Below are 17,948 nucleotides of genomic sequence, written 5' to 3' on the forward strand. Positions count from 1 at the left end.
AATAAGCATTACTGGCCCCTTTCACCCCCATTGTGTCCTTCCAAATTCCTATGCCTGTGATCCTGAGAATCTACTTGTTAACTTTCTTCCCCCATACTTATGTGACACTTCTGTCATCCCACCACAGTAAGCAGGGAAAATTCCAGGATGTGGGGAGGGGCCACCCTCCATCAGTGCCTCTGGAGTGAAGTCAGTAGAAGGTACTTCCCACAGAGCCACTCTGGACCAGGAGGAGGGAGACAGACGCACCTTGATCAAAGTAAGGTCCAAATTTACACTGGCTGTTTAAGTAAGGTTGCAGAAAGACCTCCAAGATACATTTACTAAACCAAGCAAACTGCAACACAGGTTGACTACTTTGTCACTTTCATATAAAAAGGAGACTGAGGGAGGGACTTGGTGAAGTGGGGAGCCTAGTAAACATAATGTTCTTCATGGAATTGTAGATTAATGATACCAAAATAAAATAAAAATAAAAATAAAAGGAGACAGAAGGTGTGTATTTATACTGACAAATCTAGAAATGGATACACAAAACACCAATAACTCGGGACTGTGGGGAGCAGCAATGGCACTGGGGACAGGTGAGGGAGGGGCTGTTTCAGTGTATCCTCTACGACTGGTGAGCTTGAGCCACATCAACAGATCCTCCGTTCAAGAAATTTAAACATACTTACTTTTTTTTAAGTTACCCATCGGCTGAATATGAATCCTTGCCATAAACTCCACGAAGGTGACTGGTAGATCAACCCTGGCAAAGCAAGGATGCCTGTTAGTGTGTGTGTAGGTGGGTGTACCTGACAGGTGTGCATGTAGGTGGATGCAGGCAGGTGTGGGAATAGGTGTGTCAGTGTGTTGGACATCATCATAAAATTAGGTGAGCAGGGAGAGGATGCAGTCACATGAAGAGCAGTGCCCTAAACTTCCAAGAAGGGGCCCCATCCTGATCTCATACATAATTAACCAGGGGTCCCATCTGTCTTTTCACAACTTCCTCTGCTACCTGACCCCTCTATAGAATTCAAACTCCATCACTGGAGTAAGAAAATGACTAAATGTTCTTTAAGGTTCTATGCATGTGTGTAGACATAATTGTGTGTCTGTGTAAGGGTGTGAGTAGTACATCTGCAGGAGTGTATACAGATATGTGTGTATGTAAGGTTGTGTGTGTGTGTGTGTGTGTGTGTCTTCACTCAGCAAAAAGAACAAAGACTCTTCCACAATAAGTGGTAGGAACACAGCAGATGGTCAACACTTAGGGATATCCCCCTGCCAAAAAAATGGCCGGACTATCCACCTTCCCAGAAGCCAAAAGCAGCCACCCCAAACAGCCAGGTGACACTGATTAATAATTAACACATCTGAGCTTGGCTTGGAGCCACAACAGGTGTGCCTCCCATGGAGCTCACCTCCACTCTGTGTGTATGTGACACCCAGTCAGGCCTTGAGAAGTCTGGCAAAGGGCCAGCAGGCAGACCTAGGTCTGTCCTGAAGGAGCAGGAACTGGGCAGTGAGGGGCCCTGATCCCTGTGGGGTCTTGCTGGCAGGAAGGCAAACAACCAGAAACAGATTGGGGTGAGAAGATACCCCCTTTCAGTAAAGGCAGGCACCTTCCCTCCTGGGGGCACAGCCAGGCCACAGCTCCCCCCACAATCCCCTCACTCAAAGAGGGTGTGATAAAAAACCACACATACACAAGAGGCTGAGGAAAATGGAAGAGAGAAGCTGAGGAGCTCAGGAAGGGCAAGCTTCTTTTATTATCCCCAAAATGCAAAGTACTGAAGGCACTTACAATAACAAGGAGGGAGGGGAGGCATGGGAAGGTCAGAGGTCAGAGCACAGAGGTAAATCAATAGCCCCACCCTGGTCACCACCTGGCATAGAGAAAAGGAAAAGCTACAGGGCCAGGGTGAAACTAGTCAGGGTGTCCAGCTCTACAAAAGATACATATCCATTCTACAGAGAATTAGGAAATTAGGAGCACATGGCAGCAAGGGGCAGTCACGAGTTAGTGGTTCTTTAAGGAACACGCTTGGTAGTGATGAGGGCCCTCAGGTCCCCTGCTGGAAGAGGTCTCGGTACATCTTGATGAGACGGGATGCCTCGCGCTGGCCAGAGAGCAGAGCACCATGGGTGGTGGAGTAGTACTTTCGGTGGGTGGCCTCACCAGAGAACAGCACCTGCATGGGCTGGGCCAGGGCAGGGAAGTGAGGGTGGAGGAGCAAGAAAGGCTGAGAGGCTACCTGTCTGCCCCAGAGCCCCCCATCCAAACTACAAGGCAGAGAGGAATGATCAGGCCTCTGAGATGAAGGTATTGCTGCTTCTGCAGGACAAGGAATTGCCCATCCCACCTGGCCACCTTCCCATGTTTCTTCCCCATCCAGGCCTCAGTTCTTTCTGCTCTGAGGCTTTTAGGAGTTCTGGCTCTGCAGTCTTGGAGGCTCATGGTGCCTCTCACCAGTGAACTCAGGGTAAGTCGTTTAACCTCCCTATGCTTAGATCTTCCCATCTGCACAATGGGTTTAACACAACTACTTCTCAGGGTGGTTGCAAAGATTTGAAACAATGTATCTAAAGCGCTTAAAACCTTGAAGAACATAAGCACTGGATAAAGTTAGGTGGTAATTTAACAAACCTTTACGGAGCCCCTATTAGAGTCCAGGGACTGTTCTGGGCACTTGGAAGATAAAAGGTGACCGGGCTGCTGCTTTGAGGAGCTTCCTTGCTGGTGGGGAAGCCAGACACGAAACCCAATTACTAAACGGCGTCATACGTGGCGTGATGGGTATTTGGGTGAGGTGCTGAGAGTCCAGAAAAGAGGCCCACTGTTGGAAATGGCACAAAACTTCCGAGAAGACAGGACCTTTGTGCTGCTTCTTGGAACGTGCTGGGTAAATAAACAGGCAAATTATGTTTCAGGAAGAAGGAAAAGTGGGGGCAAAAATGGACCTAAGCAGTCCTCATCCAGAGGACAGTGAGAATTTTGGTAAAGCCAGGCTCAACCTTGAGAAAGCAGGCTATCTGGGTGGAGTCCAGGCAAAACACAATGGCTTGCATTCCAAGCTTGAGTTTGGACTTGATCCCAGGGCATCTCAAACTGAACGTGGAAAGGCACCAACGGGGAACTCTGGTAGAAGGCAGGTAATTCAGCAGGTCCTGGGTGGGCTGAGAGTCTGCATTTCTAACCCACTCCCATATGATGCTGACGCTACTGGTCCACAGACCACCCACTTTGAGTAGTGAAGCTTTAACCCACCAACAAGGAGCCCACAGAAGTGGTTAGGCTGAAAGGGTGTACGTGCTGTGGCAGAGGGCAAGCTGCCTACTCCCACATCCATTCTCCTCCTTCTCCTCAGTAACAAAGCCCTGATTTGTAACTGAGTCCATTGCCATCCAGAAAAAAAATGATGTAAACCACCAGCCTTTCTAGCAGCTGGAGTATAGTCATGTGACTAAGTTCTGGCCAATCAGCTTCAAGCACTGTAGCTTAGAAGCAGTGCCTCAGCCAGGTGGTGGGGAGTGAACATGATGATTCTCCTCTTTCGCCGACCTGCCGGTCACGATGTGAGGGCAGCAGCCTCTGCAGCCCTCTCGGACCACCAGGTGGCCTTGAAGATGGAGCCAGGTGCTTATGATCCTGGGTCCTGACACATACCTCCAGATTTCCTTCTGAGTAAAGGAAGTAAACTTCTATCTTGCTTAAGCCACAATTATTTTTGTTTTGCTTTTTGTTATATGCACTAGTCCTAAGTGATGCAGGTGACGAGCAAAGATTTGCTTTTCAGGAGAAGAGCTGCAACAGCTGTGAGGGCCTATTCCTCTCTCCCCGAGCACGGCCAGGGCAGGCACAACACACGTTGACTGAAATCCTCTTCACCAATTACACCAAAGAATTGTTTTAAACAGAATTCTGTTGGGGTTTTAACATTTATTGTATATATATGCTTGGTGAGGGAAACTCAAAATCCACTTTATGGGAGCAGATATATACTTATTTCTCTCAGACTTATTATTTTTCTCTATTATTTATTATGTGGTTGATATAATTTGGGGGAAGACGGATATTCTCAATTTTATTTTCTAGAACGTATTAAGGGGAAAAATATACAAAACATATTGGAAAAACTTACTTCCACTGAGTCAGTCCTACAGAACTTTCCAGGATGATAGAAATGTTCTGTAACTACACAACCTAACATGGTAGCTGCTAGCGCCATGTGACTATCAAACTTGAAATGTGGCTACTGCAAATGAATACTAAACTTTTAATTTATTAATTTAAATTTTAATTAACTTAAACATGGCTAATGGCTACCATACTGTAAAGCACAGCATTAAATGGTTCCATTTTTATAACCCCAAGAAAGCATGTAACGTTTCAATTTGATTCCATCTTTTCTTCCAGAGCTTGTTTTTACTTTCATTGTAGGAGCTACTCCACCCATCTCACCCTGGCACCCCTCGGTGACCACTACCTTTCCCACCCTCCCCCTGAGGCAAATACACATACAAAAGGCCCACACCCACCCCTCACAGACAATCCTCACCTCCTCACACACCACACTCACCGCCATCTTGGAGCTCTCTGTGTACGGCAGGGGCTTGGCCAGCTTCTCCACGTCTGCCCCACTAGAGCCCACCTGTGTGTATGAATAGGAGCCCCGGAAGTAGGGGTTGCTGCCCCAGGCAGAGCGCAGGATTCGCCGAGGTTTGGGAATGTTGGGGTTCCCTGTTGGGGAGGCGGAAGAGCCAAGGGGAGGGAGGATAAGAAATGGCTGCACACAGAAGGCACCCCTGTGCAGACAACTCCCACTCTACCTCCAGGGCTCCATGAAGGCCAGGCTACCACCAGTAGGCAGGAAGACAGGGGAGGGAGAGGGAGGCTGGCATTCCAGCTGTGTCCCCTCAATACCTCCTTACGACCCCCAGCAAAACACCTCATCTCTCTAGGCCTTAATTTTCCTATCTGAAAAACATCCCAGATGATCATGTTCCCCTTCAGGCTCCAGGGGTTCTTGTGAGGCTCTTCTGGGAGACGGATGAGAGACGGTCAACTAAAACAATCAGACAGTGACACACACCCCCACCTCTTGGCAGGACAGTAAGAGTAGGAAATGGGCAAGCTGAGGTTTTGCGGTGATAGCTGAGTTTTTTTTAATCATCAGCCCTTAGAAAGAGAAGAAACCCAGTGCCTACGGTTTTGCATGTTTCAAGTTCCAAACTGGGGGAGCCAGCAATTTAGGGGCCGAAGCTGAGACCGGGCACCCTGCGGTGGCTTTCCCCTGGGGCACGCCAGCTCGGTTTCCCAGTCTGGGGGTGCGGGGCGCTACCCCACATTCAGGAGATCCAGAGCGTCCGGCAGAGGGCGGTGGAGGGAGAGAGGCCTGAGGGGGTGCAGGGCCGCACCTGTGAACTGCCGCAGCATCTCCGTGCAGATCTCGGCCACCGCCTCGTCGTCACACTTCTCCATGACAAGGGCCTCCTCCCCGCAGATCCAGCCGCTCAGCACGTGGCCGTAGCGCTCGGGCGGGTAGAGGACGTCGAAGCCGCAGATCTTGCGGTACCAGAGCTCGGGCGGGTAGGTGAGGGTGCGGCTCTCTGCCTCATCCTCCCACACAAACTGTAGGCTGTTGCACTCGGGGCCCCAAAAGGGCTCCTCGAATTCCAGAAAGATCTTGTCGGTGGTGCCGATACCCAGGCGGTGGATGGCAGCCACCTTCTCGGAGGGCAGGCCTGGCCGGAAGAAGCTGGCATGCTGCCTCTTGAGCACGCCCAGCGACACGGTCACGATCACGTGGTCCGCCGGGATCACCTCGCAGTCCTCACACTCCACCACCACCGGCCACTGCTCGTCCTCGTCCTGCCCGGGACCCCGGGGCTGCTCTCCACCCTGGCCACCCTCCCCGGCGTAGTGATTGTGGTCGCCCTCACCCCGGGGCTCAATCTCAGGGCCCCGGGGGCGGGCCGAGGCCTGGTCCCAGTGCACACAACGGACGGGTTTCCCCAGCTGGATGACATGCGCCGGAATGCCCTCAGCCAGCAGCTCCACAACCCGCATGAAGCCGGAGGGGATGATGTGATGGGCACCAGGGATCTCCGTCCATTCCCCAAAGGCGCTCAGGGACACCTCGTCCATGCTGTGGGAGCTACTCTCACAGCTCTCCACCTGTGGGAAGAGCCAGAGAGGAGCCAGGTGACCACTAGGGCTGGACAGGGGTGGGAGCAGGGCCTCAGAGCAGCTCTGCCCTCCTCTGGTCCCAGATTCCCCAGAATTGGTCTTCTTCCCTCTGGCACCTGTACTCAACAAAGCTCCAAGCTGGCAGAAGTACCTTCAGGTACTGCTGGATCATGGCGAGCTTCAGGCGCTTGGTGACCTCCGGGTCGTCAGGGTCATTCCTGATGCGGTTGCGCACCTCCTCCCGGGTGAACACCCCCACGCTGTTCTGACTCTCAGCATTGACTGGTTTACCATTCCGGAAGAACTCCTGGGTCAAGTTATAGACCTGCCAGAGAGACCCCAGGAGACTGAAAACACACTTTCTCATCCCACCTCCATCTTGGACCAAAGGACCGCAACTCAAAAGTTGCCACCTCCCAGACATTCCTGGACATGCTGAGCCCACAGCCCCTCTCCCTTGAGGAATGGTTGTGGTGCTCAGTGCTGCCCTGAGGCTGCACTGACACAGTCAAGGTTCAGGGTTGGGAAGCTACCCCAGACGGCCAGCTCTCTTGCCTCCAGATATCGCCTTTAAAGGCCACCTGGGTCTGTGGGGAAGGTGCAAAGGCTCTCTAGCTGGGGCCTTGTTTAGAACAAAGTGAAACACTTGGTGCCTATAGTCTGTGCAAAAGGAATATTCCTCTCACGGGTTCTACGTGGCCAAGCATACCACCCGCTGGAGAACCCAGGCTGCACACATTTCTCTTTTCCAAAAACCAGATGTGCAAACCCTTTTCCTGCTGCTCCTGCCCCAGCATGTCTGCTTGGCCTGCTCCCGGTGGTCCGGTCAGTGTTTGGGGAAGAGAAAGAAGGGACCCTGAAACCTGATCTCTCAGGAGACCCTCCCTGGCCCTGCTCAGGTTGACAAAAGTGTCCCCTGTATCACAGGACTCAGATACACTTAAGCAAGATGGCCATGACAGGCAAGGCATGTCGAGAGGAGGGAGGTCCTAGTGTGCTGAGGAATGGAAACACATTTCATCGGCATATTTTGGCAAGAATTCCAGTGCACACCTCATCAACAGAAAGGGATGAATAGTCCTTTGGAGTGGGGTCCTATTGCCTCCCCTGCCTGCCTAGTATATAACTCCCACCAACACTGGGCAGGACTCCCTGATGAAAGTAAGCCAGTCCTGGGTCAGGCATGGGATCCTCAAAGGGCAAGGTCTCCCCCAACATTCACTCAACAAACATTTCCTAGGCTCTGTACCAGGCACAGGTTGTAATGTTGAGCAAGAACGACACAGTCCGAAGCCCCTGCCCTCACTCAAGTTGGGGAAACACTGTAACTGGGCTGTTTCTATGTGATGTGCGGTGACAGGAAAGAATCCAGGGAGTCTGAGATCAACCCAGATACCCTGGACAGTCAGGAGACAGCCAGGTTGGCAGTGGGTGGGAGAGAAAAAGTATTTTGGACAGAAGGAACAGCATACTCAAGATGAGGGAGAGAGAGAGTGAACGTAAGATGCATTCAAAGTGGCCCAGTCTTGCTGAAGTGGGCAGCGAGAAAAGACAACATTTCAAGAGATGGCTTTGGAAAGGCAGCCAGGGGCAGGGGCATGAAGGACCAAGAGTCATGTCAAGGACTCTGGACTTTATCCAAAACCCTGGCATCACTGAAGGGCTGTGAGCATGATCACATACCCACTCTCCCTCCTGGGTCACTGGCAAGTCTGGGCTCCTTGACCAAACATCTGTGGCTGATACTGATTTATGGTACATTTCTCTTCCTAAAGTGAGTTGGAATTTGGTCAGTCCATATGCATGGGAATAATTTCTGCCCTGGAACCCAGCCCTGGTTTAGGCCCTGTGGGGCTGCAGAGTGGAGGAAGGAAGGTAGCATTGCCCACCCCACCAACATTCCACTCAAGGGAAGAGCCCCCACATGAGATAGAAACATGAATTAAACATGTCTCTGAAATATAAAATATAAAGAAGAAAATGAATTAAATTTCTTGTTTTTCTTCCCTGGAGTCACAAGATGCTGGATGTTTGGCCTTAACTGGAGTCCTCAGCAAATTCTTCACCCAGTACCACTGGCCAAGGAGTCAGGCTTTCAGCTGGCCTCTTCCTCCCTGGGCGTTTTTTCCTTCAGTGATAAGCAACATAGTAGCCAGCACTAGTTTATGTTGACTACAGGTCAAAATGCCCAGCTGAAGAGTACCGAATCCAGTCCATCTACGTGATCCTTTGTGTCAACCACCACCAAAGACAGCCTTAACTGAACATGGGTTTATCATATGGGTACAGTCCCTTGGCCTGAGTTAAATGACATCTTCCCAGTGTGACCTAAGAAAAATGAGACAGGCCTGTAACAGCTAATACTACCACCCAATTCTTATTAGGCGCTTTTCATCAGGTTCACATTTAATCCTCATGACATGATGAAGTAGGTATAACTATATCCATTTTATAGATCAGGAAAGACTCAGAGAGGCTCAATAACTTGCTCAAGATTATACAGCCAATAAATGGTAGAGCTGGTATTTGAATCAAAGTAGTCTTGCTCCAGAGACTAAGCTCTGTATGATACTACTGCACAAATAATTTATTTGTTAACAAATATAATACATTCAAATGAGTAGCCCTTCAAAGTCACCACCTTTGGAAGGAGGCTGCATATTTATTATGAGGCCACCCTCAGGCTTCACATGCTTAGAACACACCTTAGAGAATGACCTCCAGCACTGGTTAAGAATCACACAAGGAAATCTATCTCCTGACTTCGTGGGTAACACCTCTTCCCTCTGATGCAAAGCATCACCACCCAGGTTGATAATCCCCTACTCTCCACAGCTCACACACTTTTGGCTTTCAGCAATCAAACCAACAAGCAGAAGTTGATGATGATCTACTCTTAAGGACATTTAAAAGACATTTAAAAGAACATGTATCCTGAAAGTCATTCTCAAGAGGCATCTATGGTTCAAGCACTCACAATAACCTAGGAATTAGAGTGTGACAGGTTCCCAGTAGACCGGGAAGGTTGACTTTGAAGAATACTAGTTCTTATCTTCTCATTAATAATTCAGTTTCTTTGCACATGAGCGAGAACACACAATACCATGGAACTGTACACAATATACCTTGTGGGTGCACATGCCTAAGACAAAATGTGCCTGTCCTCCATTGAGCAGGGACTACCACAAAGAAAGAGTCATATCTCCTTTTCTATGCCCAAGAGACACAGAAAATGTATAGTAGGTGCTTGTTGGTCAATTTACTGACCTGGAGTGAAGGGTCATTTTACTATAAATGGCAAGCTATCAGAAGGCAGGACCTACATGTTACCTTGCTTATTCAGTGCAGTTGACCAGCACTACTGAAAGATATTAAAAATATTAACATTCTTTTAAAACCCTAAATAAGACATGGATATGTGCCACTGCCACTTCCATCTAACACTACAGAGATATTAGCCAGTGCAATAAGGCAAGAAAAATAAATAGTCTTAGGCTGTGCTATCCAGTACAGAAGCCACTAGACACTTAAAATTACATTAAATATTTATTTCCTCAGTTTTACTAGCTACATTTCAAGAGCTCAAGGGCCACAAGGGCCTAGTGACTATCATACCATATAGTGAAGACCTCAAACATCTCCATTATCATGAAAAGTTCTAGTGGATAACACTGATCTGAGGATGAAAAAAGAAGAAACAAAATTCTCCTTTTTTGTATAGGATTATATACATAAAATTCCAAAATTATTATTAGAATATAAATTAATATATTAATATAATTGTAAAATTAAAATAATAACTTAATAATACAGCTAAAATCAATATATAAAAATCAGTTATAGTCCCATAAGCCAGAACAACTAAAAAATAGTTTTTAAAAGTTACCATTTAAAAGAGTACCCAAAAGCAAAAACAACAACAATCACCACCCAAGTACCTAGTAACATATCTAATAAAAGATGTTTAAGGCCTTTCTGGAGAAATATTTAGTCATGTGTATCAATATTCTCTTAACTAGTACTTCTCCACTTATTACCTTCATTCTATCCTCAAATTACCCTGATTGTCCAAATTTGGAGTCCATAGAGTGTGCACAGATGTGACAGAGATGATAGAAGACACCAGCAGGTTGCCTGACTTCCCCCACACTGCCAGGCACTCTCTGCCCCCCACCCCTTGTGCCCAACTTCCCTGTTAACAACTCACCTCGTTGTATAAATCGCTGAATTCCTCAACCACGTCCTTGGGGATCCTGTGGCCATGGTTGGTAAGGTAGCAGGCCACGCCATTCTTGGAATATAGGCTGATGCGGCCCACACTGCGCTCCCCATCAGTTGTCTCTTCCAGGAGGCCATTGGCTTCTGCTAGATGATAGATGGGATTCCCATGGGAACCATGGATCCAGGTGGCTCCCAGCTCAAAGGTGGCGTGTCCTGATGGTGACAACAACAAGCAACAAGCCCTTAGAGGGGCAAGGACTTCTTCAGAAACAACCAGAATGCGACCCCACCCTTCTTCTTCCAAGAGGATCCTTCCACACCCATCCACAACAGAGCAGGAAGAGGATTAGGTTCCCCTCTGGCAACTAACCAAACTTCAGTGAAAAGCTCCCAGCAGAAACCGCTTGTGGCACAGAATGGATTCTACTTTACAGCTAAGATAACTGCCACCCTGGATGACTCTGTGGTTTGCCCAAGGCACCTCACTGGACTAGGTAGGAGATTCTTCTTTTCCATCCCACCTTTTTCTAATGTAACACCAGATACCATTCTCTCCTTCCTCATTGGTGCATCCCCCTCTGAAGATATTCTGTGGGCACCTGAGGGTACAGTGGTCCCAGTGAGGGGAGCAGAACTACCTGCAACACCCAGTAAAGAGAACCCATGAGGAGGTCCTGCCCTCCAGACCTAAGGTCCCCATCTGACCTTATCCAATTCCTCAACACAGTGGTCCTAGTCTTAGCCCCTCTCCTGGACAGAAAGTGGCCCTTTCCCAACTCAGTATGGGACAGAGGAGAGAGGGCAAACATTCCAGTTTGGAAGTCTCCTCCTCAGGGCAGTCTGAAACAGACTTCCAGAGAAAATTAAGCTTTCCATACTAAGGCACAGGTGGCAGAACCTGAGAGCTGGACTGGGGCAGGGGTAAGTCTTGGGCCCTAATGGGACAGGGACTGGGGCTGGCTCTCCCACTGCATCCACAGCCAAGGTACCAGCTGCTCTGAGGCAAGTTGCCTCTGTGTCTGGTACTCAGTTTCCTCTTCTGATGCTGCAGGGACTGTAGCACATTGTCTTCTTCTCCTCCTAGTTCCCAAGGAAATTGAAACAAAGAAAGGAGAAGAGAGAGGAGTATTTTTTTTTTTTTGGCATTTTGTTCTGTTTTTCAAAGCCTGATTCAAGATATCAGGTGTAGTAAATTTTTGGCCACGATAGGCACCATGATTCCTCCTATCCTTGTACACGAGGCCCTTCACAACACAACTTTGCCAGTCCTCCCATGACCTTTGAATCTGGGCTGGCCTTGTGATTTGCTTTGGTTAATAGAATGTAAGGGAAGTGATGTTTGTGGCTATAGACCCTAGGCCTCAAGAGAGCCCTGTGGCTTCCAGTCTCTTAGAATGTAACCTTCCCAGAGAAAAAACCCAGGCTTCTCCTGCTGGAGACACATGGCCCAGTCAAAAAGCCAGCGCCAACCAGCAAATACACAGGTAAGGCCATCCTATACAAGCCAGCCCCAGTCAACCTGCCAGATGACTACAGCTGGGTGGGGGATCCCAAGTAAGGGTAAGAGTCCTGCCCAGATTTCTGATGCATGGAATTTGACAAATAAGATGGGGGTATTTTGAGCCACTACATTTTGGGGTGGTTTGTTATGCAGCAATAGCTATCTGATATGCCATAAAAGACAGCATCACCCCTCACCCCAGGAACTGGACATTCTCCTTTTTTGTGCCTTCCCTTTCCTGGGCTGCTTCTAATTAAGCTGCCGGGTACTAAAAACAGCCCCGCAGGCAGCTATGTGCCAGTTACATGGCAAGAGAAAAAACTATCAACCTCACACCACAGCCAACAAAACACAGAATTTCCTGGTGTCTTTGGGAGAAGAGGCAGGAATGCGTAGGTCCCTCTGTCTAGAAAAAGTGGGAAGATGGGAGAGCATGAAAATCTGAAAACCCAGTGCCCTACCTCCAGTGGGTTCTTTGTGGGCATTGAGGCCATTTATACTAATTCTCCTTTACAGCCTCAGGCTTCCCAAAGTGTCTGGCCTGGCTTGAGCTCCCAATGGGAACAGAAGGGAGAAATCACCCTAGGGAGGGACCTGGGCCCCTCTCCAGGGCATGCCAGGGACCTCCAAGTCTCACTTGCAAGTGACATCCAGGCACGGGGCACCCTTCCTGGATTGACACTTGGTAAAAGCAGGAACAAAGTGAGCAGCTTGAGGTCAGCAGCCCACCCCTATCCCCCAAGCTTTGTGAGGAGGTGGGGCAGCCCAGAACAGGCCCTAGTTCTGAGGATGTTTCCTACCCCCCCCAACATGGCCCTCTGCCTCCATCATCCTTGTGACATGAATGCAACCAAATGGAACCAGGTGCCATCTCCACATCTGCCTCACAGTGTTCTGGGACCCTCTGGCCCCTGCTCTCATCACTCAGATTCACAGCTACCATCCCAAACTGAGGCAGGCTCAGTGACAGCGTGGGTTTTCAGCCCTGCATATCTGCGCGCATTCTCTCCCCCTCTCCCCCTGCAACCCCCACCACACCATCTCTCTCTCACGTGTGCCCCAGCCCGGACAATTTCCAAGGTCTGCCCAAGCTCTGTCTGCCCAAGCAGCCTTCCTGCCCCACTAGACACATCCTACATGCCCTCAGCCTCCTTCAGCCCATCTCTTCTGCTGCCTTGTACCATCATTTCACTGCATGCATGGCATGTCCTAGCTGGCAGCTACCACTGAGAGTGGGCCATTGTCCCCACCTCCACCTTCTGCTTCTATGTCAGACCCTGAATGTCTTATCAAGACTCTAAGGACCAAGCCAGCCAATCAAATGTCGAGCAAAGTTCCAGGGCTTCCCTGCTGGCTGTCCCCAGGTTTACAAGTGCCTCAGACAACTCTTTCATCCTCACTGCCAGAACACACTCCTGTGTGCCAGGGGAAGACAGACACAACTTCACGCTCATCTCCCAGCAAATGCTTGAGGGGAAGACTCTTAATGTGATCAAATTTCTGAAAGAAGGGAGGAGGTCCCCATGTGTCCTCAACCTCTGCTTATTCTAAGCCTGACCACTTACTTCTCTAAGCTCGTTTCCCCATCCATCAGAAGTAGGCACACAGATCTTCTCGGCCCCATATGAGAAAAGACACAAACACAAGGTCCTCTGGAGGGTCAATGCAGCCCCCAGATTCAAAGCCATGGTGCATGGTCCCCACCCACTCAACCTCTCATTGCTCAGACCCCCTAGCTGGAAAGCCCTAACCTCCAGCTGCATTTTAGGCAATTTCCCCATCCTTTAGGACCCCTGGCAAAATCTGCCTCCCCCTGGGTGAGTCTCTTACCTGTCTGCTTTCTCCAGAGTCCCCATTACTCTGCAACCTAGACAGACCCTCTTCTCAGACAATCCTAAGACCTGCCCATCATCCACAGGGCAGCTCAAGGTCCCCTTCCACTTGTGTTGCCCTGAGCTTCTACTGACCCAGAACTAGCTCTCAGGCATGATATACTAATTCATACTCAAAGGTTAATGACTGTCAGAAACTTGCAGAATTCCTCTTCTTGTGAAATAGAAACTGGTCAACCCACCATCAAGACACTTTGTTCTGGATATCCTCTCCCTCCTAAAACACTGTGAACCCTAGGTCATGCTCCAAAAATGGAGGCCATCCTGCCTACCTCAGTCAGCTGCTGAGAAGGTCAAAGAAAGCTTCTGGAAAACACTCAAGCAGCATGTATGATGGAACACTTACCCCAGGGAAGAAGCTAAAATTATGAGATTTCAGGCAGGCAGGGCTAGGATGTTGGAGAATAAGAAGTAACCCAGGAGGTGGCACTTACCAAGTTTCACGCTCTGCACGCGGCCTCCGATGCGACGGGAAGCCTCAAGCACAGTGACATGCGTGAAGCCCTGCTCCAGAAGTGCTTTGGCTGCAGCCAGGCCAGCCAACCCAGCACCGATCACCACCACGCGAGGCTGTCCCCTTCTCCGTAGCCCACGACTGAGAGGGTCATCCGCGCTGTCGCCACTGGATTCACAACTTTGCATACCGTCCGTACTCGCCTCCTAGGAACCTGCAGGGGAAAGGGTGTTACACTCACCTCTCCTGCCTCAACTTCCCATCTGTACCAAGGGGACACTTGTGAGCTCTTCCCTCAAGGGGGAAAGTGGAGCCCTCCCGCTCCTCCCTGAGGACCTGGACAAGAAGAATCATCTCCAAAGGATATGGCAGTGGGGGAAGGAGAGACCGAGGAAAAAGAGAGGTGGGGAAGATGCACTGTGGGCTCCACCAGCAAGCGGGAGAGCTGGGAGCCCATCCTAAGTCCCTGAAATCCATCAATCCCACTCCAAGCCTGCTAGGCACTGCCTCTTCTCCAAGGCTGAGACAAGAGCTGGCCAGGAAGGGGATGACCAAGAAGGCCAAAGTCAGGAGAAACTGAGCCTGGCACTGCTGACCCTGAACCAGCTTGGCCCAGCATGGCTGTTGTGGTCCAGCTCACACTGACCCCAGCACATTCACATGGACCTCAGGATGCTCACAGGGATGTCAAGACACTGGCACACACAGTGCTGGACCCTCTGCTTTCCCTCACTTGCCTAGCTCTTCCCTGGCACTCTCTCCTTTGCCCCTTGTCATCTCTGGCTTTCTGTGAGTCTTTCACGGCCTCAATGAGATGGCAATTTGGTGGGCAGGACAGAGTCCCGCCCTCCCCCCAAGAGAGTGCCACGAGGCTGGTATTGGACCAGCCCCTGCTATTCCGGGTAGGTCTCTGGTTGTTTTCCCCAGCCACCCAGCCCCTCAGTCACCGCAAAGCAACAAGGAGCCCAGGAAACGGTGGATCATGAGGACCCGTGGCACCAGAGGTCAGACATCAAATTGACAGTTACACTAAGCCAGCTTGCTCAGAGACGCCAGACTAGGGAGCTGATGGCTGCACGGCCAAGGGGGTCCCTGAATCTGGCCCTGGGGCTGAAAGAGGCTACCTTCTATTCCAAGAGAAACCATGAGGGTTTAAAGGTATCTGTGGGCCATCCTGAGGAGACACTCAGCTTTGACCCTGTCCCGGCTCTTTCTGCAACCCAAGCAACTTAGATTCCAGTGGCCTTTGCTGATGTTTCAGGGGCAGAAGCTGCAGACTACTAGCATCCAGGACCTAACGCCAGGGCAGCAATGTGGGTGGAAGGCAGCTGCCAGGCTTCGGAGATGACTATATAAAAAAAATATCCCTCCCTCCCTAATAAAGCTCAGCATAACCCAGCAATCCCACTCCCAAGAATGCACCCAAGAGAGAAACAGGGCATATTCCACCAAATAAACATGCTAAACAATGTTCACAGCAGCTTTATTCACAACAGCCATAAAAAAACAAACACCCTGAAAGTCCATGGACAGGAGAATGGATTAATATATTGTGCTATGTGTAGCATATTCAAACATGGGAATATTCCTCAGCAATAAGCAGAATCAAACTACTGACACTCCTAGCAACATTAGATTGAGCAAAAGAAGCCAGAGCCAAAAGAGCACATACACCATGTGACTCCATTTACATGACGTTCATGAAGAGGTAAAATGAATCTGTGATGACAGAGGAGAGACTGGGAAGGGTAATGACTGAAAAGGGTCAGGAGGGAACTTTCTGAGGGGGGGGAAGGAATATGCATCTTGATCTGAATGGTGGTTACACAGAATGCATATAAAGATAGATCTGCTGAGCTACACATTCAGGATTTGTGCCATTCACTACATGTATGTGTGTATACCTCAGTAAGCATTGAGATATTCATTTCTGGCCCATTTAAAAAAAAAAGCTGACACTGACTTCCTTCTCCTCCCATCTTCAGGTCTGACCACCTATCTTCAGTCCACCATGAACAGCGTCCTCTAACATCTTTTTTTTGGTATCATTAATATACAATCACATGAGCAACATTGTGATTACTAGATTCCCCCCATTATCCAGTACCCACCACATACCCCATTACAGTCACTGTCCATCAACATAGTAAGATGCTATAGAGTCACTACTTGTCTTCTCGGTGCTATACTGCCTTCCCTGTACCCAACCCTGCTACGTTACTTGTGCTAATAGTAATGCCCCTTATTCCCCTTCTCCCTCCCTCCCATCCCCTACCCAAGGCCCTTTCCCTTTGGCAACTGTTAGTCCATTCTTGGGTTCTGGGAGTCTGCTGCTGTTTTGTTCCTTCAGTTTTTGCTTTGTTCTTATGCTCCCCAGATGAGTGAAATCATTTGGTACTTCTCCCTCTAACATCTTTTTATCATAGGTTTAGCAAAGGAATTTTTTTCCTAAATATGCTTAGGCTAGAAAGCTGCTCCTCGCACGTTCCTCCCACCGATTCCACCTGCCGATGCCACACCTGGGCATGGATGGGAATGTCCCCCCACTCCTGCCCCCAAACTCCCAGCAAACCCCCGAGACCCAGGCCGCCGACTCCGCGCAGGACCAGCTCCCTAGAGAGCCGGAAGGTGGCGCCTGGGGCCCGGAGCCCTGAGGCCGTCTCCCTTCAGGCAGGGCCTCCCGCCCGCTTGCCGGAGAGCCCGTGTCCCACCTTTCCCAATGCTCCTCCCTCCTCCTGCGCTCTTGCGCCCGCTGCCCCCAGTGGTGCTCTGTCCGGCCTCCTGGGCCCGCAGGGGTCAGGGCTGCCTGACTCCTTTCCTCCTTTCTCTGCCCTCCCCCAGGGCTCCTTCCGGTGGGACTAAATTTAGAGGTGAGCGTGTGGCTGCCCGCACCTGCCGCCAGGGCGGTCGTGAGGAGGAAGGCTCAGCCCAGCGACGCGGGCTTGCGTCAGGTTCGTAAACACATGGGGTGCTCCAGGGGCTGCGATGCTGCCACTGCCCGGCACACTGCGAAGCCACGTGGCGCTGCTGCCCGCCCCGCCCCCACACCCCAGTCCCGGGACTTAGAGGCCCCGCCTGCATGCTGGTCGCTGGGCCCCCATCCCTACCCCGGCCTGAGGCCACCCTCCGGCACAACCTCTTTTATACAATAAAGGGTGGGATCCCTGGAGTGGTCTCAAGTCTTACTGGAGAACCCCTTCTTGTAAAGCTCTTGGGGGACCCAGGGTGTGACTGGGATGAAATTAGGGGTCCTGCCCCCCTCTGAAGTCTCATCACAGAACCCGCCTCCCCAGCTCCGTGGGGCACCACCTCCGACAGCCCGGGATCTAGCTAAGCTGCTGGCTTGGGGAACTGAATGCTTGGAGCTGCAGTGCCTTCCCAGCCTCTCTTTCCTTCTCTCCCAAGAGGCCAGCTTGTTCCCACTGAGTTGTCCTCCTGGGAGTCAAATAAGGCTTTCTGTGGAGGTCACAAGATTGTCAGCATTTTCAAGAAACTCAAGTGTGAAAATCATTTGTAGAGTTCTGTGGCTAAATTATGAGCAGACTGCCTTTGGGTGGGGGTTCAGGAATGAATGGTGAGAAATGCAGGTGGGCAGTTTGCCTTTAAGATGACCACTGAGACAGCCTGGAGTTCCTGGTGTATCTAAGATCTTGACTCAGACATTACACGTGGGATAGCAGCAGGTAGGCAGGGGCCAGGTAA

General features: G+C 50.2%; 1 protein-coding gene across 9 annotated transcripts in view; it reads right to left on the reverse strand.

The window, feature by feature from the left end:
- Positions 1 to 1,734: 1,734 nt before the first annotated feature.
- SMOX (spermine oxidase) overlaps positions 1,735 to 17,948 on the reverse strand; it is a 40,550-nt gene continuing 24,336 nt past the window's right edge. For 3 of the 9 annotated variants that reach the window (XM_057502762.1, XM_057502761.1, XM_057502764.1), the window contains exons 2-8: positions 14,227 to 14,460; positions 10,386 to 10,612; positions 6,330 to 6,503; positions 5,407 to 6,166; positions 4,548 to 4,729; positions 2,636 to 2,725; positions 1,735 to 2,189 (exon numbers count right to left, since the gene is read on the reverse strand). In XM_057502762.1, the coding sequence (XP_057358745.1) occupies positions 2,052 to 2,189; positions 2,636 to 2,725; positions 4,548 to 4,729; positions 5,407 to 6,166; positions 6,330 to 6,503; positions 10,386 to 10,612; positions 14,227 to 14,434 (1,779 nt within the window). In that variant the 5' untranslated portion in view covers positions 14,435 to 14,460 and the 3' untranslated portion in view covers positions 1,735 to 2,051. The other 6 variants (XM_057502766.1, XM_036885098.2, XM_057502767.1 and 3 more) reach the window with 6 other exon arrangements.

The sequence above is a fragment of the Manis pentadactyla genome, chromosome 5 (assembly GCF_030020395.1).
Source record: "Manis pentadactyla isolate mManPen7 chromosome 5, mManPen7.hap1, whole genome shotgun sequence".
NCBI lineage: Eukaryota > Metazoa > Chordata > Mammalia > Pholidota > Manidae > Manis > Manis pentadactyla.